Source organism: Stegostoma tigrinum, chromosome 29 (genome assembly GCF_030684315.1).
Source record: "Stegostoma tigrinum isolate sSteTig4 chromosome 29, sSteTig4.hap1, whole genome shotgun sequence".
Lineage (NCBI taxonomy): Eukaryota > Metazoa > Chordata > Chondrichthyes > Orectolobiformes > Stegostomatidae > Stegostoma > Stegostoma tigrinum.
In genome coordinates this window covers 26,430,106-26,449,353 of record NC_081382.1, presented here as the reverse complement: position 1 = coordinate 26,449,353, position 19,248 = coordinate 26,430,106, and the positions used below count along the sequence as shown (strand labels likewise).

At 51.5% G+C, this 19,248-nt stretch overlaps 1 protein-coding gene across 7 annotated transcripts in view; it reads left to right on the top strand.

The window, feature by feature from the left end:
* Positions 1 to 19,248, top strand: part of scai (suppressor of cancer cell invasion) — a 212,015-nt gene that overhangs the window by 123,989 nt on the left and 68,778 nt on the right. For 6 of the 7 annotated variants that reach the window (XM_059638179.1, XM_059638181.1, XM_059638180.1 and 3 more), the window contains 5 exons: positions 998 to 1,093; positions 3,719 to 3,805; positions 13,076 to 13,174; positions 13,512 to 13,608; positions 15,308 to 15,406. In XM_059638179.1, coding sequence (XP_059494162.1) covers positions 998 to 1,093; positions 3,719 to 3,805; positions 13,076 to 13,174; positions 13,512 to 13,608; positions 15,308 to 15,406 — 478 coding nt within the window. The remainder of the gene's footprint in view (positions 1 to 997; positions 1,094 to 3,718; positions 3,806 to 13,075; positions 13,175 to 13,511; positions 13,609 to 15,307; positions 15,407 to 19,248) is intronic. The other variant, XM_059638182.1, reaches the window with a different exon arrangement.

Sequence of the window (19,248 nt, the reverse complement as noted above, 5' to 3'; positions counted from 1 at the left end):
AGACACCCGACTCTCTGAGAGAAGAAATTTTAAAAAAAGGAAGGCCCTAGAAGGACTGAAAAAAGACAAAAACATCATCATACTACCAGTGGACAAAGGGCGCATGACCGTAATGCTAAACAAACTGGACTCCCTCACGAAAGCACAGGCACTACTAGCAGACAAGAACACATACCACCTGGTGCAAATAGACCCAACACTGCAACTGGGTAATAACATAATCAACACACTAAAGAGACTCAAACAGACGAGACAAATCAACAAAATGGGCTACCTAAAAATGAAACCAGCGGGACAAACATTCCCTGATTTTACGGTCTCCCAAAGGTGCACAAGGAAGTGCCCCTCAGATCCATAGTCTCCCTCCCAGGCACACCAACACATAGGTTAGCCAAGGAGTTATTGTGAAGACAAAAGCATCTTGTCAGCAAGTCACCCCACTCAATCCACTCAGCTCAGGAGTTCCTCAGATCCATCAAGGATACAATACACAATGACTCTGTGCCACAACATTCAATTAATGACAGCAAGATGAGTTCCAGCATCTAGATCACCTACTACCACCACTCCGTACCTGATTTTTACCACTGCATCTAGATCTGCCCTAGTTCGTCCTTCTGTGACTCAGTGTTGAATTTTGAATTTTGTTTAATAATAATCCTACAAAGCACCTAAGAATGTTTAATCATATTTGGTGTGCTGTAAAAATTTGTGTTGTTGAAATTAATGTGTGCTAGGCTGTAATAATTCTGATTTGGGCGACAGTGGATTTTTAAAGCGTTATATCCAACATGCAACAAATGTTTTAAAATTTGTATTACATGTTTAACAATATGAATATGTAGTTTATGTTTTGACTTTATACTTTGTTAGCTATCATTTATCTACCAATCCTCAATCCATCAACCTCTGCCTCTTGGTTTGGCCTGAATAAACCTTGTTTTTACAACTTTACCTCCTGGCTTTAAAGTAAATACTGTTCGTTCTATTTTAACAGGGACTTACCTCAGTATGGTCAGAAACAATGGCAGTCATATTTTGGGCGTACTTTTGATGTTTACACTAAACTCTGGAAATTCCAACAACAGCACAGGTTGGGAGAATTTTGCTTTATAGTGTATGCAATGAAATAAAATTTTGTTTGCAACAAATTATTCCAAAGTAAAGAAAATGGATATAATTGGTCCTATCATTTGACATACTTTTTGTTCAGGTTTGGTTGCAGTGAGTGACTCCAGCATAATATACTTGATTAGATGAAATTAGTACCAATTGTAGGCATCTTTTTTTCTCAATATAAGTAACTTCCCTTAAGAGTTAGTTAAGTGAAGTTTATAAAGTTCACTTAATCAGTTTATGTTTCAGTTAAGGATTGAAGTTAGTTCATGAGTAGGCCCTTTACAGTGTGTGTTTGACTGTGCATTCATATATAGACAAATACATGTAGTTTCAGTATTGAGGTGAGTAGTCCAACATGCAGGTTTGTTCACGGAAACATAGAAGGAAGAAGCAGGAGGTGGCCATTTGGCCCTTTGAGCCTGCCTCACCATTCATCACAATCATGGCTTATTGTCCACCTCAATAGCCTAATCCTATTTTCTCCCCATAACCTTTGATCCCATTTGCTCCAACTACTATATCTATTACATCTATTACATGTCCATCATGGGCCTCCTGCAGTGCCACAATGATGCCACCCGAAGGTTGCAGGAACAGCAACTCATATTCCGCTTGGGAACCCAGCAGCTTAATGGTATCAATGTGGACTTCACAAGCTTCAAAATCTCCCCTTCCCCTACTGCATCCCAAAACCAGCCCAGTTCGTCCCCTCCCCCCACTGCATCCCAAAACCAGCCCAGCCTGTCTCTGCTTCCCTAACCTGTTCTTCCTCTCACCCATCCCTTCCTCCCACCTCAAGCCGCACCTCCATTTCCTACCTACCACCTCATCCCGCCTCCTAGACCTGTCCATCTTCCCTGGACTGACCTATCACCTCCCTACCTATCTTGTTTTCTCTCCATCTTCGGTCCGCCTCCCCCTCTCTCCCAATTTATTCCACTTCCCTCTCCCCATCCCCCTCTCTGATGAAGGGTCTAGGCCTGAAACGTCAGCTTTTGTGCTCCTGAGATGCTGCTTGGCCTGCTGTGTTCATCCAGCTCCACACTTTGTTATCTTATATCTAGCCACCCCTTGAATACATTCAATGTTTTGGTATCAACTTCTTCCTGTAGTAATGAATTCCACAGGCTTGCCACTCTTTGGGAGAAGAAATGTCTTCTCATCTCCGTCCTCAGTGGTCTACTCTGAAACCTCCAGACTATGAACCCTGGTTCTGGACACACCCGCTATCAGGAATATCCTACTTGCATTGACCCTGTCTCATCCTGTTAGAATTTGATAAGACTCTATGAGATCCCTACTCATTCGCCTGAACTCCAGTGAAAACAATTCTAACCTATCCAGTCCCAGTCTCGTCATCCCTGGAATCAGGCTGGTAAAACTTTGTTGCACTCCATCAAGAGCAAGAGAGATTGTCCTCGGAAAAGGCGAGCAAAACTACATACTGTGACCTCACCAAGCCCTGTATCTCATACTTGCAACCTCTTGCAATGAAGGCCAACACCTGCATGCTTACCTTCAGCGACTGGTGCACAAGGATCACAGGACCTATTGCACACTCTTCCCTCCCAATTTACAGTCACTCAGGCAGTAATCTGCCTTCTTATTTTTGCCTCCAAAGTGAATAACATCACATTTATCCAAATTTTATATGGCATCTGCCATTGATTGTCTGCTCACCCAACCTGTCCAGGTCATGTTGATCAGGTTTAACAATGCTGTTCCAATCACCAGGTGAAAGAACTTAACCAGAGCAGGGTCAGTACTTACACCAGTTAAATGCATAAGAAGGTGGTCTTCACAATGCTCAGTTTTTCAGTCACACAGTCCCACTCCCATTTTGGTGTGAAGGCATTACTGAGATTGCATTTATTTACCTAACTTCTTTACTCAGAAATTATATGAATGTGGAACTTGCAGTCACTAGAAGTAGTTGAAGCAAATAGCATATATAATTTCTTCGATTGACAGGGTAGCTAGATAACGCATGAAGTAGAAAGAGAAATGAAAAATATATTGACACAGATGGAAATAGGAGAAGGCTGATATGGAGCATGGATAAGTTGGGCTGAATGTCTTGTTTCTTTGTAAATTCTCTGTACTACAATGTCCAAATCGGCTTTAGGGTGCTAAGTTATACAGTCATGTCAAGAGGAAAATATGCTTCCAACAGCTCAACACATCATCTGGCATTGCTTGATGAAACTGGAGTTGAATTACGGTGATTTGAAGTAATCTGATTTTTTTTTTGTGTACATATGTGCTTAAATTGCTGGAGGGGTGTGGTAAGGACCTCCATTCTGTTTAGGTGAGAAAAACAATCATACAGTTTGAAATGTGTTACTATATGATCAATTTTGCCTACATTAGCAATAGGTAGTATTTTGCTCTGCATTGCCATACACTCAAATTTTGGTTGAGACTTCAAAATTATTGTAAGTTGCACTTCACTGGCTTTGTAAAACAATTATTCATTGAATACACAAGCACCAAGTTAGAATTTATCTGTACAGTTTCTTTTGAAAGGTTAGTTCATTTGGATAACATCTTATATGCATGATTGTACTTTATGTTATTATTTGTCCATCATTCATCATAGGCAAATTCTGGACAATAGGTATGGCCTGAAGAGGTGGCAGATTGGAGAAATTGCTTCAAAGATAGGACAACTCTACTACCATTATTAGTAAGTTAGAATTTTTTGATGTGGTTGAAAGCAAATGAACGACCATGATCATTTTGGAAAATTATTTACTCAAGCACTGAATCTTCCTGATATGCCAACTGACTGAACTTTATGCAGTCAGTTACCACTTAAGGCGATCTTGTATTTGCAGATGAAAATTAACAGTTAAAGTTGCACTCAGTTGCAGTAGTCCTGGCTCCTACTTTGTGCTTTGCCTGCTTTGCTTGGGGTTCAAACTTTGTGCAAAAGTAGTAGTTAGAAGTAATGTCTGAGGAAATGTCAGCAGGGTGACACTGCTGCCTCACAGTGCCAGGAACATGGGTTCAATTCCATAATAAGTGAACTGTCTGTGTGGAGTTTGCACATGCTCTGTGTCTGCGTGGGTTTTCTCCGGGTGTTCCGGTTTCCTCCCGCAGTCCAAAGATGTGCGAGCTAGGCGGATTGGCCATGCTCAGTTGCTCATAGTGTTCAGGGATTTGTAGGTTAGATGGGTTATAGGGTGATGGGTCTGGGTGGGATGCTCTGAGGGTTGATGTGGACTTGTTGGGCCAAAGGGCCTGTCTCCACATTGGAGGGATTCTATGAAATCAACTTATCTGCTTGTAGTAAGAATTGTAAAATGCGTGAATGACATCCAGTACAAGTTGGTTGGGAATTTCTGATTTTTGTAACAATATGTCAGGTCAGAAATAGCGTCATGAGAAGTTCGTAAAACAGTATTTGGAATGATAATGTATACCACCCAGTATTTCCCCAAATCTTGGTAAACCTTAAAACCTGCTAGTCCTGCATCTAACATTGCATCAAAATGTATTTCACCATTTATTCAGTGGTACGCTCACAATATTCAGGGTTTCTGTTTTCTCCTTTTAAACTCAACTTCCTCTTGTAAATGTACTCTGTCTCTCCATGTGTGCTATTCCTGCCCCTTTGTCTGCCTCTATATCTGTGTATGTACTCCAACCGTGTTGTCTCTGTCGCTCTTGTGAGCTCTCCCTCCCCCCCCTCCCTCCCTCCCCCCTCTCGTGAGCTCTCCCTCCCTCCCTCTCCCTCCCTCCCTCTCGTGAGCTGTCCCTCCCTCCCTCTCGTGAGCTGTCCCTCCCTCCCTCTCGTGAGCTCTCCCTCCCTCCCTCTCGTGAGCTCTCCGTCTCTCCCTCCCTCCCTCTCGTGAGCTCTCCCTCTCTCCCTCCCTCCCTCTCGTGAGCTCTCCCTCCCTCCCTCCCTCCCTCTCGTGAGCTCTCCCTCCCTCCCTCCCTCCCTCCCTCTCGTGAGCTCTCCCTCCCTCCCTCCCTCTCGTGAGCTCTCCCTCCCTCCCTCTCGTGAGCCCGCCCTCCCGCCCTCTCGTGAGCCCGCCCTCCCTCCCTCTCGTGAGCCCGCCCTCCCTCCCTCTCGTGAGCCCGCCCTCCCTCCCTCTCGTGAGCCCTCCCTCCCTCCCTCTCGTGAGCCCTCCCTCCCTCCCTCTCGTGAGCTCTCCCTCCCTCCCTCCCTCTCGTGATCTCTCCCTCTCTCCCTCCCTCCCTCTCGTGAGCTCTCTCTGCCTCCCTCTCTCTCGTGAGCTCTCCCTCCCTCCCTCCCTCCCTCTCGTGAGCCCTCCCTCCCTCCCTCCCTCTCGTGAGCCCTCCCTCCCTCTCGTGAGCCCTCCCTCCCTCCCTCTCGTGAGCCCTCCATCCCGCCCTGTCGTGAGCCCTCCCTCCCTCTCGTGAGCCCGCCCTCCCGCCCTGTCGTGAGCCTGCCCTCCCTCTCGTGAGCCCGCCCTCCCTCCCTCCTTCCATCCCTCCCTCCTTCCCTCCCTCCCTCCTTCCCTCCCTCTCGTGAGCTCTCCCTCCTTCCCTCCCTCTCGTGAGCCCTCCCTGCCTCTCGTGAGCCCTCCCTCCTTCCATCCCTCTCGTGAGCCCTCCCTCCCTCTTTTGAGCTCTCCCTCCTTCCCTCCCTCTTTTGAGCACTCCCTCCCGCCCTCCCTCTCGTGAGCCCTCCCTCCCTCCCTCTCGTGAGCCCTCCCTCCCTCCCTCTCGTGAGCCCTCCCTCCCTCCTTCCCTCCCTCTCGTGAGCCGTCCCTCCCTCTTTTGAGCTCTCCCTCCTTCCCTCCCTCTTTTGAGCTCTCACTCCTTCCCTCCCCCTCGTGAGCTCTCCCTCCCTCCCTCCCTCCCTCTTTTGAGCTCTCCCTCCTTCCCTCCCTCTTGTGAGCCCTCCCTCCCTCTCGTGAGCCCTCCCTCCCTCCCTCTCGTGAGCCCTCCCTCCCTCCCTCTCGTGAGCCCTCCCTCCCTCCCTCCCGTGAGTCCCCCCTCCCTCCCTGCCGTGAGACCTCCCTCCCTCCCTCCCTCCCTCTCTCCCTCTCGTGAGCCCTCCCTCCTTCCCTCCCTCTCGTGAGCCCACCATCCCTCATTTGAGCTCTCCCTCCTTCCCTCCCTCTTTTGAGCTCTCACTCCTTCCCTCACTCTCGTGAGCTCTCCCTCCTTCCCTCCCTCCCTCCCTTTCGTGAGCCCTCCCTCTCGTGAGCCCTCCCTCCCTCTTTTGAGCTCTCCCTCCTTCCCTCCCTCTTTTGAGCTCTCCCTCCTTCCCTCCCTCTTTTGAGCTCACCCTCCTTCCCTCCCTCTCGTGAGCTCTCCCTCCTTCCCTCCCTCTCGTGAGCCCTCCCTCCTTCCCTCCCTCTTTTGAGCTCTCCCTCCTTCCCTCCCTCTCGTGAGCTCTCCCTGCCTCCCTCCCTCCCTCTCGTGAGCCCACCCTCCCACCCTCCCTCCCTCTCGTGAGCCCACCCTCCTTCTCTCCCTCTCGTGAGCTCTCCCTCCCTCTCGTGAGCTAGCTCTCCCTCCCTCCCTCCGTCCCTCTCGTGAGCACTCCCTCCTTCCCTCTCTTTCGTGAGCTCTCCCTCCTTCCCACCCTCTCGTGAGCTGTCCCTCTTCCCCTCCCTCTCGTGAGCTCTCCCTCCCTCTCGTGAGCCCGTCCTCCCTCTCTCTCGTGAGCCCTCCCTCCCTCCCTCCCTCTCATGAGCTCTCCCTCCTTCCCTCCCTCTCGTGAGCTCTCCCTCCCTCCCTCTCGTGAGCTCTCCCTCCCTCCCTCTCTCCCTCTCGTGAGCCCGCCCTCCCGCCCTCTCGTGAGCCCGCCCTCCCTCCCTCTCGTGAGCCCTCCCTCCCTCTCGTGAGCCCTCCCTCCCTCCCTCCCTCCCTCTCGTGAGCCCTCCCTCCCTCCCTCTCGTGATCTCTCCCTCTCTCCCTCCCTCCCTCTCGTGAGATCTCCCTCTCTCCCTCCCTCCCTCTCGTGAGCTCTCCCTTCCTCACTCCCTCGCGTGAGCTAGCTCTCCCTCCCTCCCTCCCTCTCGTGAGCACTCCCTCCTTCCCTCTCTTTCGTGAGCTCTCCCTCCTTCCCTCCCTCTCGTGAGCTGTCCCTCTTCCCCTCCCTCTCGTGAGCTCTCCCTCCCTCTCGTGAGCCCGCCCTCCCTCTCTCTCGTGAGCCCTCCCTCCCTCCCTCCCTCCCTCTCGTGAGCCCTCCCTCCCTCCCTCTCGTGAGCCCTCCGTCCCTCCCTCCCTCCCTCTCGTGAGCCCTCCCTCTCGTGAGCTTACCCTCCCTCCCTCCCTCTCGTGAACCCTCCCTCCTACCCTCCCGTGAGCTCTCCCTCTCGTGAGCTCTCCCTCCTTCCCTCCCTCCTTGTGAGCTCTCTCTCTCTCTCTCTCTCTCTCTCTCTCCCCCTCCCTCTCGTGTGCCCTCCCTCCCTCCCTCTCGTGAGCCCTCCACCCTCCCTCTCGTGAGCTCTCCCTCCTTCCCTCCCTCTCGTGAGCTCTCCCTCCTTCCCTCCCTCCTTGTGAGCGCTCTCTCTCTCTCTCTCTCTCTCTCTCTCTCTCTCTCTCTCTCTCTCTCTCTCTCTCTCTCTCCCTCCCTCCCTCACTCCCTCTCGTGAGCTCTCCCTCCCTCACTCCCTCTCGTGAGCTCTCCCTCCCTCCCTCCCTCTCGTGAGCTCTCCCTCCCTCCCTCCCTGTCATCAGCCCTCCCTCCTCCCCTCGCTCTCGTGAGCCCTCCCTCCCTCCCTCTCGTGAGCCCTCCCACCCTCGCTCTCGTGAGCCCTCCCACCCTCGCTCTCGTGAGCCCTCCCACCCTCGCTCTCGTGAGCTCTCCCTCCTTCCCTCCCTCTCGTGAGCTCTCCCTCCTTCCCTCCCTCCTTGTGAGCTCTCTCTCTCTCTCTCTCTCTCTCTCTCTCTCTCTCTCTCTCTCTCTCTCCCCCCCTCCCTCCCTCACTCCCTCTCGTGAGCTCTCCCTCCCTCCCTCCCTGTCATCAGCCCTCCCTCCTCCCCTCGCTCTCGTGAGCCCGCCCTCCCTCTCGTGAGCCCTCCGTCCCTCCGTTTCGTGAGCCCTCCGTCCCTCCCTCTCTCGTGAGCCCTCCCCCCCCACTCTCGTGAGCCCTCCCTCGCCCCTCCCTCTCGTGAGCCCTCCCTCCCCCCTCCCTCTCGTGAGCCCTCCCTCACCCCTCCCTCTCGTGAGCCCTCCCTCCCCCCCTCCCTCTCGTGAGCCCTCCCTCCCCCCCTCCCTCTCGTGAGCTCTCCCTCCTCCCCTCCCTCTCGTGAGCTCTCCCTCCTCCCATCCCTCTCGTGAGCTCTCTCTACTTCCCTCGCTCTCGTGAGCCCTCCCTCCTTCACTCCCTCTCGTGAGCTCTCCCTCCTTCCCTCCCTCTCGTGAGCTCTCCCTCCTTCCCTCCCTCTCGTGAGCCCTCCCTCCCTCTCGTGAGCCCGCCCTCCCTCTCGTCCTCTCGTCAGCCCTCCCTCCCTCTCGTGAGCCCTCCCACCTCCCTCTCGTGAGCCCTTCCTCCCCCCTCCCTCTCGTGAGCCCTTCCTCCCCCACTCCCTCTCGTGAGCCCTCGCTCCCCCACTCCCTCTCGTGAGCCCTCCCTCCCCCCTCCCTCTCGTGAGCCCTCCATCCCCCCCTCCCTCTCGTGATTCCTCCCTCCTCCCTCTCGTGATTCCTCCCTCCTCCCCTCCCTCTCGTGAGCTGTTCCTCCCTCCCTCCTTCCCTCCCTCTCGTGAGCTCTCCCTCCTTCCCTCGCTCTTGTGAGCCCTCCCTCCCTCCCTCTCGTGAGCTCTCCCTCCCTCCCTCTCGTGAACTCTCCCTCCCTCCCTCTCGTGAGCTCTCCCTCCCTCCCTCTCGTGAGCCCTCCCTCCCTCCTTCTCGTGAGCCCTCCCTCCCTCCTTCTCGTGAGCCCTCCCTCCCTCCCTGTCGTGAGCCCTCCCTCCCTCCTTCCCTGCCTCTCGTGAGCCCTCCCTCCCTCCATGTCGTCAGCTCTCTCTCCCTCTCTCCCTCCCTCCCTCTCGTGAGTCCTCCCTCCTTCTCTCCCTCTCGTGAGCTCTCCCTCCCTCCCTCCCTCTCGTGAGCTCTCCCTCCCTCCCTCTCGTGAGCTAGCTCTCCCTCCCTCCCTCCCTCTCGTGAGCCCTCCCTCCCTCGCTCTCGTGAGCTCTCCCTCCTTCCCTCGCTCTCATGAGCTCTCCCTCCTTCCATCCCTCTCGTGAGCACTCTCTCCCTCCCTCTCGTGAGCCCTCCCTCCCGTGAGCCCTCCCTCCCTCCCTTCCTCTCGTGAGCCCTCCCTCCCTCCCTCTCGTGAGTCCTCCCTCCCTCCCTCTCGTGAGCCCTCCCTCCCTCCCTCTCGTGAGCCCTCCCTCCCTCCCTCCCTCTTGTGAGCTCTCCCTCCCTCCCTCTCGTGAGCTCTCCCTCCTTCCCTCCCTCTCGTGAGCCCTCCCTCCTCCCCTCCCTCTCGTGAGCCCTCCCTCCCTGCTTCTCGTGAGCCCTCCCTCCCTCCCTCCCTGTCGTGAGCCCTCCCTCCCTCCTTCCCTGCCTCTCGTGAGCCCTCCCTCCCTCCATGTCGTCAGCTCTCCCTCCCTCTCTCCCTCCCTCCCTCTCGTGAGCCCTCCCTCCCTCCCTCTCTCGTGAGCCCTCCCTCCCTCCCTCTCTCGTGAGCCCTCCCTCCCCCCCGTCTCGTGAGCCCTCCCTCCCTCCTTCCCTGCCTCTCGTGAGCCCTCCCTCCCTCCATGTCGTCAGCTCTCCCTCACTCTCTCCTTCCCTCGCTCTCGTGAGCCCTCCGTCCTTCCCTCCCTCTCGTGAGCTCTCTATCTCTCGTGAGCCCTCCCTCTCGCGAGCTCTACCTCCCTCCCTCCTTCCCTCCTTCTCGTGAGCTCTCCCTCCTTCCCTCGCTCTCGTGAGCTCTCCCTCCCTCCCTCCCTCCCTCTCGTGAGCCCTCCCTCCCTCTTTTGAGCTATCCCTCCTACCCTCCCTCTCGTGAGCTCTCCCTCCTTCCCTCCCTCTCGTAAGCTCTCCCTCCTTCCCTCCCTCTCGTGAGCTCTCCCTCCTTCCCTCCCTCTCGTGAGCCCTCCCTCCCTCCCTCCCTCTCGTGAGCCCTCCCTCCCTCCCTTTCGTCAGCCGTCCCTCCCTCCCTCTCGTGAGCCCTCCCTCCCTCCTCGTGAGCCCTCCCTCCCTCCCTGTCGTGAGCCCTCCCTCCCTCCTTCCCTGCCTCTCGTGAGCCCTCCTTCCCTCCCTGTCGTCAGCTCTCCCTCCCTCCCTCCCTCTCGTGAGTCCTCCCTCCTTCTCTCCCTCTCGTGAGTCCTCCCTCCTTCTCTCCCTCTCGTGAGCTCTCCCTCCCTCCCTCCCTCTCGTGAGCCCTCCCTCCCTCCCTCCCTCTCGTGAGCCCTCCCTCCCTCCCTCCCTCTCGTGAGCCCTCCCTCCCTCCCTCTCGTGAGCCCTCCCTCCCTCCCTCTCGTGAGCCCTCCCTCCCTCCCTCTCGTGAGTCCTCCCTCCCTCGCTCTCGTGAGCTCTCCCTTCTTCCCTCCCTCTCGTGAGCACTCCCTCCCTCCCTCCCTCTCGTGAGCCCTCCCTCTCGTGAGCCCTCCCTCCCGTGAACCCTCCCTCCCTCTGTCTCGTGAGCCCTCCCTCCTCCCCTCCCTCTCGTGAGCCCTCCCTCCTCCCCACCCTCTCGTGAGCTAAACCCTCCTCCCCTCGCTCTCGTGAGCTCTCCCTCCTCCCCTCCCTCTCGTGAGCTAAACCCTCCTCCCCTCCCTCTCTTGAGCCCTCCCTCCCTCCCTCTCGTGAGCCCTCCCTCCCTCCCTCCCTCTCGTGAGCTCTCCCAACCTCCCTCTCGTGAGCCCTCCCTCCTCCCCTCGCTCTCGTGAGCCCTCCCTCCTCCCCTCGCTCTCGTGAACCCGCCCTCCTCCCCTCGCTCTCGTGAGCTCGCCCTCCGTCCCTCCCTCTCGTGAGCCCTCCGTCCCTCCCTCTCGTGAGCACTCCCTCCCCCCCCTCTCGTGAGCCCTCCCTCCCCCCCTCTCGTGAGCCTTCCGTTCCCCCCCTCCCTCTCGTGAGCCCTCCCTCCTCCCCTCGCTCTCGTGAGCCCTCCCTCCTCCCCTCGCTCTCGTGAGCCCTCCCTCCTCCCCTCGCTCTCGTGAGCCCTCCCTCCTCCCCTCGCTCTCGTGAGCCCTCCCTCCTCCCCTCGCTCTCGTGAGCTCGCCCTCCGTCCCTCCCTCTCGTGAGCCCTCCCTCCTCCCCTCCCTCTCGTGAGCCGTCCCTCTCGTGAGCTCTTCCTCCCTCCCTCCCTCCCTCCTTCTCTCCCTCTCGTGAGCTCTTCCTCCCTCCCTCCCTTCCTCTCGTGAGCTCTCCCTCCTTCCCTCCCTCTCGTGAGCTCTCCCTCCTTCCCTCCCTCGTGAGCTCTCCCTCCCTCTCGTGAGCTAGCTCTCCCTCCCTCCCTCCCTCCCACTCGTGAGCCCTCTTTCCCTCCCTCTCGTGAGCTCTCCCTCCCTCCCTCTCTCCCTCTCGTGAGCCCTCCCTCCTCCCCTCGCTCTCGTGAGCCCTCCCTCCTCTCCTCGCTCTCGTGAGCTCTCCCCTCCTCCCCTCGCTCTCGTGAGCTCTCCCCTCCTCCCCTCGCTCTCGTGAGCTCTCCCCTCCTCCCCTCGCTCTCGTGAGCTCTCCCCTCCTCCCCTCGCTCTCGTGAGCTCTCCCCTCCTCGCCTCGCTCTCGTGAGCTCTCCCCTCCTCCCCTCGCTCTCGTGAGCTCTCCCTCCTACCCTCGCTCTCCTGAGCTCTCCCTCCTCCCCTCGCTGTCGTGAGCTCTCCCTCCTCCCCTCGCTGTCGTGAGTTCTCCCTCCTCCCCTCGCTCTCGTGAGCTGCCCCTCCTCCCCTCGCTCTCGTGAGCTCGCCCTCCGTCCCTCCCCTCCCTCTCGTGAGCCCTCCGTCCCTCCCCTCCCTCTCGTGAGCCCTCCGTCCCTCCCCTCCCTCTCGTGAGCTCTCCCTCCTCCCCTCTCTCTCGTGAGCTCTCTCTCCTTCCCTCGCTCTCGTGAGCCCTTCTTCCTTCCCTCCCTCTCGTGAGCTCTTCCTCCTTCCCTCCCTCCCTCCCTCTCGTGAGCTCTCCCTCCTTCCCTCCCTCTCGTGAGCTCTCCCTCCCTCTCGTGAGCTCTCCCTCCCTCTCGTGAGCTCTCCCTCCCTCTCGTGAGCTCTCCCTCCCTCCCTCTCTCTCGTGAGCCCTCCCTCTCGTGAGCTCTTCCTCCCTCCCTCCTTCCCTCCCTCTCGTGAGGTCTCCCTCCTTCCCTCCCTCTCATGAGCTCTCCCTCCTTCCCTCCCTCTCGTGAGCTCTCCCTCCCTCCTTCCCTCCCTCCCTCCCTCCTTCCCTCCCTCCCTCTCGTGAGCTCTCCCTCCTTCCCTCCCTCTCGTGAGCTCTCCCTCCTTCCCTCCCTCTCGTGAGCTCTCCCTCCTTCCCTCCCTCTCGTGAGCTCTCCCTCCCTCCCTTCCTCTCTCTCGTGAGCCCTCCCTCTCGTGAGCTCTTCCTCCTTCCCTCCCTCCCTCCCTCTCGTGAGCTCTCCCTCCTTCCCTCCCTCTCGTGAGCTCTCCCTCCCTCTCGTGAGCTCTCCCTCCCTCCCTCTCTCTCGTGAGCCCTCCCTCTCGTGAGCTCTTCCTCCCTCCCTCCTTCCCTCCCTCTCGTGAGCTCTCCCTCCTTCCCTCCCTCTCGTGAGCTCTCCCTCCCTCCTTCCCTCCCTCCCTCTCGTGAGCTCTCCCTCCCTCCTTCCCTCCCTCCCTCTCGTGAGCTCTCCCTCCTTCCCTCCCTCTCGTGAGCTCTCCCTCCTTCCCTCCCTCTCGTGAGCCCTCCCTCCCTCTCGTGAGCTCTCCCTCTGTACTTGTTTCCTGAAAAGAACCAAACTTGTGACTGGCATCTGTTTTTGTAGGTTTTGTTAATCTTTTATAGAATTTTAACTATCTCTCAATGTTTAGCTGTCTTTTATATTTCTGCTTTTCCTTTCCACACCATTCTAATCTTTAGCTTGCGTACTTCTGAGACCAGTTATCTGAATGAAGCATTTTCCTTCTACTCTGCAATCAGACAAAGGGCTTACTACTCCCAGGTCACTAAGGAGGATAGGTATGCTAACTATTATATATTCATAACTAACTTCTTTGTGTATGTAACCACAAGTATGAACTGGTACAGGCATAGCAAATGTAGTTTAAAAAAGCCTGATGTACTAAAATACCCTTATAATATCTGTTTTTATTTCTTTTCATGGACAGTAGTGCTGATGTTTTCATAAAAGGTCTTGACTTAAAAGAGCCAAGTTAGGATAATGATTAAATTATTGTAGAAAATTCAGTTTGTGTTAAATTTTAATTTGTATTGAACTTTTCTTTTACTTTCTGATTAGTTAGCTCAGTCAATGTTTCTTTGCTTTGAATCCATTTGGTTTGCTCACTTTTTGTAGGCCTGAACTTGTAGTTAAAAAGCTACGGTATTATGCACGATACATTGTTGTTTGTCTGCTGCTCAACAAAATGGACCTTGTTGGAGATCTAGTTAAGGTATGAGACTTATTTTGAACTGTGTTTCATATTTATAAACTTTTAGAGATGTCTACAATGAAGAAGCATTTGTGTTTGGTTTCTTGCATTAACAACTACCTTGCAGTTGATTAAATTCTACGATCTTGGGGAAGTTCAAACAGTATGTGGAAAACTCTGACCCTGTTAGATCCAGAAATGAGCTAAAATCAGTACTATTATCAGCAATTTTTATCGCGGTGGCATTACCAGCTTCCATCCCTCCCTCAACTTTACGTGCTGAAAACTATAAATTTTGTTATATAGAAACCGTTTTGCCCAAGTTCTGCTCAGCTGTCTCCTATCCTCAAATATGCCTGTGAGTGTAGGAAGATTGGTTAGTAAGTTTGCAGTTGACTGCATATTGTTGTGGTTTATTTTGTTCGGGATAATGAAGTAATGACGATTTTTACTACTAATATGTTATTCCACTTGGTTTAGTAACAACACAGGACTATGATGATTTTGATAGGGAATTGAGATAAGAATTGAGATTAAAATAATGAAAATATATTTTTCCTTACTTTTTTTTGCCTTTCTTGAAGGAATAATAGAAGCAGTTGTAGGAGTTACACAAAAACCGAAATTGGAGTATTTCTAATCTCCAATTATTTACTTGTTTGACTCATTTCAATGCATCAACTGAATTTTCAGGTATTCTAATTTATCAGAAATGTACTTTCTGCCCATTTTAAAAATCCTGGGACTTGGAGACTGTTTTGTAGAGCACCTGTGCTGATTGCAACAAACGACAACACCTTCCAGTCGGGAGTCATTTCACCTCCTCCTCCCACTTCCCCCTCCTCCTCCCACTCCCCCCTCCTCCTCCCACTCCCTGGTGACATGTTCATTCTGGGTTTCGTCCAGTGTCACAATGACACCACCCACAAACTGGATGAGCAGTGCCTCATATTCTGTCTCGGTAGCCTACAGCCTAATGGCATAAATGTGAATTTTACCAGGTTCAAAATCTCCCCACCCCCTGGCCTCATCCCATGGCCAACCCTCCCTGTCATCCTCACCTCCTTGCCCTGGCACAACCTGTCCATCATCTCTCTCACCTATACGCTCCTCCCACCTCACTGACCAATCTCCTCCACTCTCTACCTGAACTCACCTATTACCATCCTACCTACTTTCTCCAGCCCCACCCCTTCTTTCTAGTCATTTCTGAGCTCCCTTCCCCTTCCCCCATTTCTGAAGAAGGGTCCCAACCCGAAACGTCAACTTTCCTGCTCCTCTGCTGCCTGGCCTCTGTGTACCTCCAGCTCCACTGTGTTACCACATATGCCACAGAGTGACTATGGTTTTTTTCTTCCCCTCCCCTTTGTCCTTGAATGTGTTGTGGCTTCCTAATAAATGATTTTATTTTCCTAATTAATCCTCCATTTTCCAAGTAGTGTGTTTTTCAGTTTTAATACTTTTTATTCTTACTTCGGATGTGAACATCACTGGTAAGATCAGCATTTGTTGTCCATCTATTATTGCCCTTGAGAAGATGGTGGTGAGGCACTGCCTTCTTGGAGCTTCAGTCCATTTGGCATCATACATCTACATTACTGTAGTAAGGGTTTTCCAGCAACATGGTGTCTGCTGTTAATGCTTATGTGGTTGTTTTTTGAAATGTTGAACCATTTGTAGCTCCATATTAGGCACTAAACATAATTTATAATTTTAACAGGAACTATCTGATGAAATTGAAGATTATACACATCGATTCAACACTGAAGATCAGTTAGAATGGAACCTTGTGCTACAGGAGGTAGCAGCATTTGTTGAGGTCTGTTTAACCGTGATCTGGAATTAATGGGACATATTGTAATGAGGAAAATAAGTTCCTCTATTACCACGTCACTTGTGTTTCAAATTACTTACTACATACTTGTTATTTGGCTACTTTTACAAATTGTTTTCTGTTAATGTTGATGGATATGCATTATTGAAAATTTTAGTTGGTTAAGTTCACTCTTGGTAGATATGACCCTAATGGAAAAGTGATTAGAATCTTTCCAAGTATCAGTGAGATTTGCTATTTGAAATTAGATGGAATCTTATCCATTTTTTGTCAGGCTATTGGAAGATTTGCTAATTCATAGGATAAGAAGGAAAGAAGTATGCCCTACTGCTTCAGTAATTGAAATTCACATACTCTCTGTCAAGTAACATTCATGATTTGATAAATGAAGGGATATGAAATTTCATGTCACCTGAAAATTTGACTCATTATGATTTCTGTGTTGTTAAATGATTGGTGGAAGGTGGAGATCAAAAGGGGCATGTAAAATAGAATAGAATAAAAACTTTGACTCATTAAGTTAACATATACCAATTTCCAACCTTGGTTTAAATTCTCTATGATAAGTTATTTTTGTATAAGTCCATTTGAAAGCCATTAAGGTTTCAAGTAGTGTGAATGTAATTGACTAAAAATTGGTTATGTCCTAAAAATAGTTTGGATTAGAACTGATTTATCTGTTCCCTGAAGTGTGTGACGTCATCAGTCATAGATCCATTAACTACTGCTTGTCTATTTTTTTTCTTAGAAAATGAAAGAAAATACATTCTTAGAAAATAAATAATCTAGTTAGAATCAAGAAGTAATCATTGCACAGTAATCTTGACTAGGCAAATATTTTGGGTAGTATGAATAATTTTCAATGTATTCCACTTCTGATTCTTCAGTATAGTATTTCTGTAACTCGCATTGCCGATATAACTTCTTATTTATCGATTATGTACTATTCTCTAAAAGCTTGAGAGTGCCGTTTAAAATTGTGAACACCATACCTTTTTACTTCTGTGTTTTTAATTGTGGACTGAAATGGAAAAAGGATTATTTTATAAACAAAGGATTATTGAAAAAAATTCTGCATTTTTAAAAAGCAAGTTACCTATGTGCAGCTTTTTTAAAAACAACAGAAGAATATCTGTCACTGTAGTTGTTTTGTTCACTATACAAGATGCTCATTGGCAATTTGAAAAAAAATCTGTTGAGGTCAAAAGGGGGAGTGCGAAGGCGGGGTGCATCTTGACCCTTCCTTGCCTGACTAACCGTACTTGGACTAGGTACTTAAATTGTTGAATTTTGTCATAAAGGAGTCGGTTTTGTGAATTTTGCCTTTCTTTAAGTGAGAAGTCATTTGGAAAAATTGATCTTTGAAGGAACATAATTTTGATCAATTTTCCAGGATCATCATATTAATGAACCTAAAATGATGGAATGCAGAATTAAATTGTCTGTCTGACTGGGCTAGTGTCTACATAGAACATAGAACATAGAACAATACAGCGCAGAACAGGCCCTTCCGCCCTCGAAGTTGCACCTGCTTGTGAATTAATCTAAGCCTCTCCCCCTACACTATCCCATCATCATCCATATGCTTATTCAAGGACTGTTTAAATGCCTCTCATGTGGCTGAGTTAACTACATTGACAGGCAGGGCGTTCCACACCCTTACCACTCTCTGAGTAAAGAACCTGCCTCTGACATCTGTCTTAAATCTCACCCCTCAATTTGTAGCTATGCCCCCTTGTACAAGCTGAAGTCATCATCCTCTCTGACTCTCACTGTTCACCCTATCTAATCCTCTGATCATCTTGTATGTCTCTATTAAATCCCCTCTTAGCCTCCTTCTCTCTAATGAGAACAGACCCAAGTCCCTCAGCCTTTCTTCATAGGGCCTGCGCTCCAGCCCAGGCAACATCCTGGTAAATCTCCTCTGCACCTTTTCCAATGCTTCCACATCCTTCCTGTAATGCGGCGACCAGAACTGCACGCAATATTCCAAATGAGGCCACACTAGCATTTTGTACAGTTGCAGCATGACATCACGGCTCTGGAACTCGATTCCTCTACCAATAAAACCTAACAGACCGTAAGCCTTTTTAACAGCACTGTCAACCTGGGTGGCAACTTTCAGGGATCTATGTACATGGACACCAAGATCCCTCTGCACATCCACACTAACAAGAATCTTTCCATTGACCTGGTATTCTGCCTTCCTATTATACCTCCCAAAGTGAATTACCTGACATTTATCTGCATTGAACTCCATTTGCCACCTTTCAGCCCAATTCTTTTAGAACTTTACAGCACAGTACAGGCCCTTCGGCCCTCGATGTTGTGCCGACCTGTCATACCAATCTGGAGCCCATCTAACCTACACTATTCCATGTACATCCATATGCTTGTCCAGTGACGACTTAAATGTACTTAAAGTTGGCGAGTCTACTACCATTGCAGGCAAAGCGTTCCATTCCCTCACTACTCTCTGAATAAAGAAACTACCTCTGACATCTGTCCTATATTTTTCACCCCTCAATTTAAAGCTATGCCCCCTCGTGCTTGCCGTCACCATCCTAGGAAAAAGGCTCTCCCTATCCACTCTATCTAACTCTGATTATTTTATATATCTCAATTAGGTCACCTCTCAACCTTCTTCTCTCTACCGAAAACAGCCTCAAGTCCCTCAGCCTTTCCTTGTAAGACCTTCCCTCCATACCAGGCAACATCCTAGTAAATCTCCTCTGCACCCTTTCCAAAGCTTCCACATCCTTCTTATAATGCGGTGACCAGAACTGTATGCAATACTCCAAGTGCGGCCGCACCAGAGTTTTGTACAGTTGCAGCATAACCTCATGGTTCCAGAACTCAATCCCTCTATTAATAAAAGCTAAAACACTGTATGCCTTCTCAACAGCCCTGTCAACCTAGGTGGCAACTTTCAAGGATCTGTGTACATGGACACCGAGACCTCTCTGTTCATCTACACTACTAAGAATCTTACCATTAGCCATGTACTTTGCCGTCCGGTTACTCCTACCAAAATGCATTACTTCACACTTGTCCGCATTAAACTCCATTTGCCACTCTCAGGCCAGCTCTGCAGCTTATCTATGTCTCTGCAACCTACAGCATCCTTCGTCACTATCCACAACTCCACCGACCTTAGTGTCGTCTGCAAATTTACCAACCCGTCCTTCTACGCCCTCATCCAGGTCATTTATAAAAATGACAAACAGCAGTGGACCCAACACCAACGCTTGCGGTACACCACTAGTAACTGGTCTCCAGGATGAACATTTCCCATCAGCTACCACCCTCTGTCTTCTTTCAGCAGCTTATCCAATTCTCCCTGCTACCTGCAACATTCTTCCACACTGTCCACCTCTCCACCGACTTTAGTGTCATCTGCAAACTTACTAACCTATCCACCTGTGCCTGCATCCAAGTCATTTATGAAAATGACAAACAGCAGTGGTCTCAAAACAGATCCTTGAGGCACACCACTCCAGGCTGAATGTTTTCCATCAACCACCACTCGTTGCCTTCTTACAGAAAGCCAGTTTCTAATCCAAACTGCTAAATCTCCCTCAATCCCATGCCTCTGTATTTTCTCCAATAGCCTACCATGTGGAACCTTATCAAAGGCTCTGCTGAAGTCCATGTACACCACGTCAACTGCCCTACCCTCATCCACATGCTTGGTCACCTTCTCGAAAAACTCCATGAGGTTTGTGAGACACTACCTGCCCTTGACAAATCCATGCTGACTATCTCCAATCAAATTGTTGCTTGCTAGATGATTATAAATGCTATCTCTTATAATCCTTTCCAAAACT